Source organism: Cetorhinus maximus, chromosome 8 (assembly GCF_964194155.1).
Source record: "Cetorhinus maximus chromosome 8, sCetMax3.hap1.1, whole genome shotgun sequence".
NCBI classification, from domain to species: domain Eukaryota; kingdom Metazoa; phylum Chordata; class Chondrichthyes; order Lamniformes; family Cetorhinidae; genus Cetorhinus; species Cetorhinus maximus.
In genome coordinates, this window is record NC_135886.1 from 5,577,559 (window position 1) to 5,585,792 (window position 8,234).

At 44.5% G+C, this 8,234-nt stretch overlaps 1 protein-coding gene across 1 annotated transcript in view; it reads left to right on the plus strand.

The window, feature by feature from the left end:
• LOC144684062 (polymeric immunoglobulin receptor-like) overlaps nt 1–7,644 on the plus strand; it is an 85,777-nt gene extending 78,133 nt beyond the window's left edge. Inside the window, exons 8-10 of the mRNA XM_078547777.1 lie at nt 1,056–1,144; nt 6,005–6,057; nt 6,634–7,644. Of these exons, the coding sequence (XP_078403903.1) occupies nt 1,056–1,144; nt 6,005–6,057; nt 6,634–6,912 (421 nt within the window). The 3' untranslated portion in view covers nt 6,913–7,644. The remainder of the gene's footprint in view (nt 1–1,055; nt 1,145–6,004; nt 6,058–6,633) is intronic.
• Nucleotides 7,645–8,234: the final 590 nt, after the last annotated feature.

An 8,234-nucleotide genomic window follows, 5' to 3' on the forward strand; every position in this document is an offset into this window, starting at 1 on the left:
CTACGTCTTGGTGCTTGTTGGAAAGTTCTGGCGATGAGGCATTCTGCCAAATGACTTTGACAGTCTGCTCGGGGAACCATCCCACAGGGTCCACCCTCTCCTTTTCCCTCAGGGCCTCTAGGACGTTACGTGCTGACCACTGCCTGATGGACTTGTGGTCAAAGGTGTTTTTCTGCATAAATTTTTCCACCAGGGACAGGTGGTACGGCACGGTCCAACTACTTGGAGCGTTCCGCGGCAGCGTGGCCAGACCCATCCTTCGCAACACCGGGGACAGGTAGAACCTCAGCACGTAGTGACACTTGGTGTTTGCGTACTGAGGGTCTACGCACCGCTTGATGCAGCCGCACACAAAGGTGGCCATCAGTATGAGGGCGATGTTGGGCAGGGTTGTTTAACATTGATTAAGTCTCTATCGTCTACTTCCTACCTGTAGGAAACTCGTTCGAGTTACCAACAGTCACAGATTGCAACTCTTTTCGAGTACAATCACAGTTCTTGGTTTCCGGGAGTGGGACATGAACCCACAACCCTCTGATTCAAAGGCGAGGGTGCTATGAACTGAGCCACAGCGGGCAGGGTTGTTTAACTCCAGAGACCTGAGCACGTTATCTAGGCTGACACTCCGGCGCAGTACTGAGGGGGTGCCGTGCTACCAGAGGTGCCACCTTTTGGATATGATGTTAAACCCAGGCCCCGTTTGCTTGCCCCCTCAGGTGGATGAAACAGATCCTGTGATAATATTTGAAGAAACACAAGGAGATTTCCCTGGAGGCTTGGCCAATATTTATCCCTTAACCAACGCCACTGAATAAAACAGATTATCTGGTCATTATCACATTCCTGTTTCTCCATGCTGTGTGCAAATAGCTGCCTCATTTCCTTCATTGCAGCAGTTAACTATACTTCAAAATTGCTCCATTGTGTAAAGCGCTTTGGAATGTCCTGAGCTCTTGAAAGATGTTCAACAAGTATAAACCTTTGCTTTATTTAAACAAATGGCCAAGAATCAATCGTGAACCAACACTGTCCCTTGCCTATTGTCTGTTTCACAGTCTGATTTACATTGTGCTCGGAGTGCTGGGGGGCGTTCTTGTGGTGTTGGCTGTTTCTCTACTTCTGTACCTGAGGCAAATCAACAAACGTGAGTTTCTATTTCTCTTTAATCACTTCATTTTATGGCAATAATTTGCTGCAGAATATAAAAATATATGGTTTGTTGGAATCCTACGATTGTAGCAATCTGCACTTCTAGTCTAGATGTGTTAAAAATGGAAGACGATTAAGTTGTTGCTGTTCAAAACAAAAACAAAAATACCTGGAAAAACTCAGCAGGTCTGGCAGCATCGGCGGAGAGGGACACATTTTTGTTTTTGTTTTGGATTTCCAGCATCCACAGTTTTTTTGCTTTTATCAAGTTGTTGCTGTTGCTAGGTAAAATAAATATTTCCCTGAACCCTGCGGGAAGTAAAATTCAACATGGGTTTAGAATGATAGGGGCATCTGACAGGAAATTACTTGGTGGATGGGAAATTTCAATGGGCCCTGGCCTTTTGATTGTAAGGCGAATGGCGGACTCTTCCATTCTGGAGTCTAAGGTCGGAGTGATTTCTGCTGGAGTTGGGTGGGAGCAGCTGAGCATGTGAGATCTTGCACTATTCAGCTCATTAATTGTGCATCCGTGAGGAGCTCGGTGAGTCTCGTGTCGGGGCTGGCAGGAAGTCCTCCACCCCGCCGTACGTCATAGGGTCGAATTGTCCGGATGCCATATTTAAAGGGAACCTAGCCAGCTATTCGCTCACTGCAGTCCAGGAGCTCCAGATTCTGCATCCATAATAATCTTCAAGAGAAGACAGCAACCTGCAGGTCCACGGTTCAGTGGTGACTCTCAGCAGACACCCCTCCACGCTGTCCACGAAAGGCGGGAGGTGCTGCTTCTGTGGGATGGGAGCAGGAGGCTCTCCCACCTGATCGCGGCAGCCTAGGAGGAGGTTTGCGCCCGTGAGATCCCATAAAGGGCAGCCCGGCAGTGCAGAGAAAGAAGAATGGTCTGCTGTTCTCTGCCAGGGTAAGTGGCACCATCTACTCACTGCAAACTCACACTCTCAAAAAGGGCATCAGGCAGTCCAAAGGTTAGAGTGCATAGAGATGTCACACACAACCAGCAGATGGGACATCAGCACTGAATGTGTACCAGCCACTTTAAGCTCTCTATCTCATATTAGTTCCAGGGCAAACAGCTTCTTAATCACTTACTGGGGAGGGCTCAGCAGCGACAATAGACATGCATGTTTCTGAACCAGTCATTCACCCGATAGCCTCACAATCAATCCTTCTGTCTTTCTGCAGGACAAAATGGCATGTAGCAAAAGAGAGTGGGCCAAGACAGGAGGTGGCACTCCAGAACTTCGTCCCCTCAGAACTTTTGAGGGACAGGCCGCAGAGTTGGCAGGAGAAGAGCAAGACCGTGTTTGTGCGGAAGGCGAGATCAGCCTTCCCCCCCCCCAACAACCCGGTGAGGGTGCATCCAGTCTCCATCTACAATATGCGGGCATTGACTGTGAGTGATCTTTAATGTGTGAGCCTGCTTAGTCAATCCCTAATCCTCTCTTTTCTCTATCCCAGGTACCAGCAAGAAATGGGGGGCGGACATCATCCACGAGATGTCACAGCCCCAGCCCGCCTCTGACGAGGAAGTGTCAGTATCTCAGAGGAAGCACCATCACGCCATTCACCCACATGCCCCACCAGTGCAGATCTATCCACTTCGGCGGGTCCTAGTTCTAGAGCAGGCTCGGGTTCACAATCCAGTGATCACCTCACAGACATGGATCCACAGCTGGCGGAGGCAGTGACAGCTGAGGTCTCTGTCACTCAGAGGACTGCTGGAGACCAGGCCCTTGCTAAGTCCAATTCAGACGACGAGTCTCTGGATTTAGCCCTAACAGGCATCTTGGAGATGCAGAGATAGGCAGGAGAACATCAGGCAGGATTGTCAGAGGCCGTCTGCAGACTAGACAGAAGACTGCGGGAATCCATCTACATTTTGTCTGTTGTTGTGGTTCCAGCGTGCAAGTGCACTGGGAAGGGTGGTGGCCATCTTGGAAACCCATGTCCAGCAGAACACAGTTTCTGCCAGATTTGCGCTTGAACCTGCCACACCATCAGTCTAGCCATCGGTGTGTTTCAGCAATGACAAGGCAAGAGGGGGACAGGGCACCTTGACCTCCCTCCAGGTGCCCCTTCTCCTCAGGGAGTCAAGGAGGTGCCATCGGGCACCCACAGGGAGGAGTAGTGCCAACCCAGCACCCCAGGGCATCGACCCAGGACACTCCAAGGGTGCCCTGCCACTGCACCTCCCCTCTGCCAGTGGCCCCATCAATTCCAGCAGGTCAGGCTGAGGATGGTGCGCTTGCAACTGAACAGGCCGGGGCCCTCTAGGCTTTTTAATAAGGTGTTAATGCTTGCGAAAGATCTTCCCGACATTGTTCATCGGGAAGCTCTTCCTACCTTGAAAGTTGGGTGAACAAGATTCCGACAGCTCATGCCGACATCAGGAAACAGACATTTGGTCTCCCGCCAAATCAAGTACACTTGCCCACCAGGATTCCCGCTGCTGGCAAGGCCGGAAGATTCCGCCCTTGTAATTGAAAGTGTTGAGGATTTAATGAGCTAATTTTTTTCTGGTTTGACCCAATTGTAATCAGTTGCAGTCAAATACTGGATTGATATTTCTTCTCTAAAGGGATTAGTTTGGGAGTCAGATGACCAACGTTGGAATGTTTTCTCAAGTACTTATTAGATTTTCTGTGGGTTGTAAGAAAACAATCTGATTCTGTTTAGTTTCCTTTTGTGATTATAGATCTGTTTAAGACCAAGCAAGCCCATTCTTCCCCAAATCATATGAGGTGAAATATTTCAGTGAGTCATCTTTCAGATGGGGTGCCTTTGGTATGTTCACCAAATTCCTGTCAGCAAGAAGTCAGGGGAGCCATGAATGGAATGAGTTAATGATTGCCTTAAATTCATGAATGCACGAATTTGCTGAGCGCACTTTAAGCACTCCTACAAAAAAAAATGTGCAGGTCAAAGTATTTTCCCTGCGACACCAACCCTGAAAAAAAATAGCTATTGACAAAAACAGTTCAATTTTGAAGCAAAAGCTTTGTACAGTGGGAATCCAGATGTGTTTGGCTTTGACATCTGAAGCCAAATCCAGATGTGAAATTTCAAAGCCTGAGTCTTAAAGTTGACACAGTGATGGCTGGGATGTTAATTAAAGCAGAGAGGGCACCACAAGATGTTTATAAAATCTAATAAAACCCATTAATTACTCATTTTTCACCCATCGTTACTCTTATTTTTACTCTGTGGCAGTTAATTCTGCTGCTGTTGGGAGGTTTGAGAGGAAAAGGTTGTGCAAACAGTACTGCATCTCATTGCAGATACGGCAGTAGCAGGAAGGTTAGTCAACTTGACCATGTTTCACAACTCTTCACTTCAATAAGGGAACAAGATTCTAGTAGAAAAAGCTATCTCCTAACTCTTTCATTTAGGATACAGGTGTTTCAAGGTTAAATCTGCTCCTAATATTATGATGATAATCACACACGTTTATGACCATCCTTGCACATGCAAACTATACTTTAACAAAAAAGGTCAAGTTTCTCTTTTTTTTTTCTTCACTTCACATTTTCTTCCTTTTCCTTCTTGTTTACCAGAGATTTCCAACGAAATGAATGATCAAGTGGCTAAGGGAAAATTATTTCTTCTGGTTAGGGAGTCAGTGCTGAAGGGTCATGAATTTTAAATTATTACCAGGTGACTGAAGGAAAAGGTTAGGAGAAGTTTCATTAATCAGAGGCTAGTTGAAGCATGGAATGCTTTGTCACGAGGAATGGTAGAAACCATCGGATTTCTTTTAGGGAAAATTGGGATACTGATTTGAAGCAGAAGGAGATACAAAGAATTGAAGAGCGAGCAAAAGGTATTAGTTTTCAATTGCCCCAGAGAGAGTTGCCACAAACAGCTGTGGCCCCCTGAGACAAATACTGTTCATGGACCAATGGTATAGATGAGTTAATGTATTGTCAATGCAGTTCCAGAGATTGATCCTCTGATTCATCCAGCTGCTCATAGTGAAACCATTATCCCCGGCCATGGAGATGTTGGATAATTCCCACATCCATCACACTTGTAGACCGCACTGCTGTAACTGACTGGGATTGACTACACGGACATAATTTGTGTAAAACTATCTTCCACATTGATTTTGCTGGAGAAATAACCCTGTTCTTAGAAGGAAAATTTGAGTTAGTTTCAGCCATCAATTCTGTTTCCTCTAGCTAGCAGAGACTCCTTTAAAGTAGATTCTGTATACTTTTGGTATTGTGCACCTTTTGAATAGACCCTGCTGAGCAAATAGATTTTGTTTGCTGTCACATAAATTGGTTCCTCCCTGTCTCCAAAATATACAGTTGTGTCAAAAGACAGAGACTGCTTTTAACTCTGCATAAGTAAATTTGGCTGCTCATTTTTCCCTGTAATGAATTGTTTGGTCTACCCCCTGATATCACAACAGAACAGGAGCTCCTTTTCAGTGTAGGATGAGGGATCTTTGTGTTGCAAAATTCTAAACACAAATTGGCTGGTGGGGGGGAGTGGAGGGTGCGGGGGTTTAATTTTCACCTTCACACCTTGGGCAGTAATGTGACAGAGCACCATGTAGGGATTAATGGGATGAAAATCAAGATTCAATTACAATAGGCAGGTTTTCTGCTCCATCAGATGGTGAGGGTGAGAGTTATCTTCACTCTTGCTGAATATTGTGCAAAATAACCAAGAGCAATTTCCGCTCTATATAGGGAAATCATGAGTGCAATGCAGATGAGCTTCACATGAAAGTAGATCAATTGTAAGATTATGCACACTGCAACACAATGATTTTAAGCATTTTAACCATTCCTGTTACAGTTCTTTCAACAATAACATTGTGATTTTTCAGATTCAAACGCCATTGTATCTTATCAAAGAAACAAGACTTTAAACGATAATGAGGTAAGGATGAAGGAAGTGTGAATTCTGTGAATAATGTTTGGAAATTTGCAGAACTGGATGACATAAACTTCATAGGATCCAGAAACAGGTCGTTCAGTCCAACTGACTCATCTAACTCTTATCAGCAGTTCCTTCTATTCCTTTCTCCCTCATGTGCTTATCTCACTTTCCCTTAATTGTAACAATACTATTTGCCTCAACCAATCCTTAGAAAAGGAGGGAGTGCAGGAGGATTCTTTACCAGTGGTCAGAGTGTGGAACTCGCTACCACAGGGATCAGTTGATGCCGATATCATAAATCCATTCAAGGGGAAGCTAGATAAGCACATGATGGAGAAAGGAATTGAAAGATTTATTGGTGAGATTAGATGAAGAGGGGTGGGGGGAGGTTCATTAGGAGAATGACACCAGCATAGACTTGTTGGGACAATGGCTTGTTTCTGTGCTGTAAATAATTTTCAATACTTTATAAATTGACATAGTAATCAAGAAATAAATTTCTCCTCATAACAGCACAAATCACCAATCAAGTTAATCAGAAATAAATTGGATCATGTATTTTTTTTTGTATTGTAGCAATTGGTAGCAGCGGAGGAGAGCACTATATACGAAAATGTGAGGGCCGCTCAAAGTAGCTCACCAGAAACACACAGCTATGGAGATGTCCAGTTCAATAATAGTGAAAATGGAATCATTTATGCAACACTGCAGTTTCAAAAGAAACCCCCAGCACCGAGTGGTGAAGTGGAAAGGCGCTCACTTAGCAACACAGACAATGTCATCTACAGTGGTATCAATATTCAAAGCCAGTCCACAAAGAACAATAGGAAAGCTTCATCACTCAATACTCCATAAGCTTCTCGAATGGAAATTTATGCTACTGTTACTCGTTAGGAAAACAATTCACGTGGTGCAAGTGTTTCTTAGTGTTCTATCTCATTTTGTATTTTAGTTGCATTGAGTTTATTCTGCCATGATCCACTCACATATTTACCTTGTATATAACTCTTTCTATACTTTGAGAGTTATTTCCTCCATTTCCACTGCTCCTCCCAGTTTGGTATCATCAACAAATGTAATCAGTTTACCTTGGGTTTCTGAGTCCTGTCAATGAGAAGTAGTAGTGTTCTCAAATTCGAGCCTTGTGGCAGCCCACTCAGTATATATTTCCTCAAATATCCAAGCCAGCCCACCATAGTAGCTCTAAGGGGTCTGCTTTGCTGAGTATCAAACTTTTGTCTCCAAGTCAGGGAGTCATAAGTACGAGCTCCACGATAGTGACAGAAGAATATCCAGGGTCAGAAAATATAATTAAAAATAGTCAACATGGATCCCAAAATGTCGAATCATGCCTAACCCAACAGTATTCTTTGAAGACGTAGACAAGGTTAATATACTAGATGTCATGTTATTGGACTGTAAAGAAATCTATGATAAAGGTACCACACAGTAGGCTCATGACAAAGGTTCATTCATGTGGAGTCTGAGGGCAAATAGCTGAATTGACGCAGAGGAATGTTTCCACTTGTGGGAGAATGCAAAAGGGCTAGAAATGTAATGTGGTTACTAATAAATCCAACAGGGAAATAGGAAGAAATTTCTTTACTCAGACAACAGTTAGAATGCTGCTACCACAGGAGTGATTGAAGCACATAACTTAGATGCTTACAAATGGATGAGTACTAGATGAGCACATCAGAGAAATGGGAATAATCCTTAGAATCCTTAGACAGCACCTTCCAAATCCACAACCACTAGCATCTAGAAGGACAAGGGCAGCAGACACATGGGAACACCACCACCTGGAAGTTCTTCTCCAAGCCACTCACCACCCTGACTTGTAAATATATCGCCGTTCCTTCACTGTCGCTGGGTCAAAATCTTGGAACTCCCTCCCTAACAGCCCTATGGGTGTACCTACAGCACATGGACTGCAGTGGTTCAAGAAGGTAGCTCACCACCACCTTCTCAAGGGCAATTAGGGATGGGCAGTAAATGCTGGCCCGGCCAGAAGGTCGCTGGCTAGGCCACATCCCATGAGTGAATGAAAAAAGATATGCTGTAAGACTGAAATCAGGCAGATAGAATGGAAGGAAACTTGTGTGGACTATAAACAGCACAGACTAGTTGGGCTATTTCAGTGCTGCAGATTCCATGTAATTCAATGCAAATTCTTG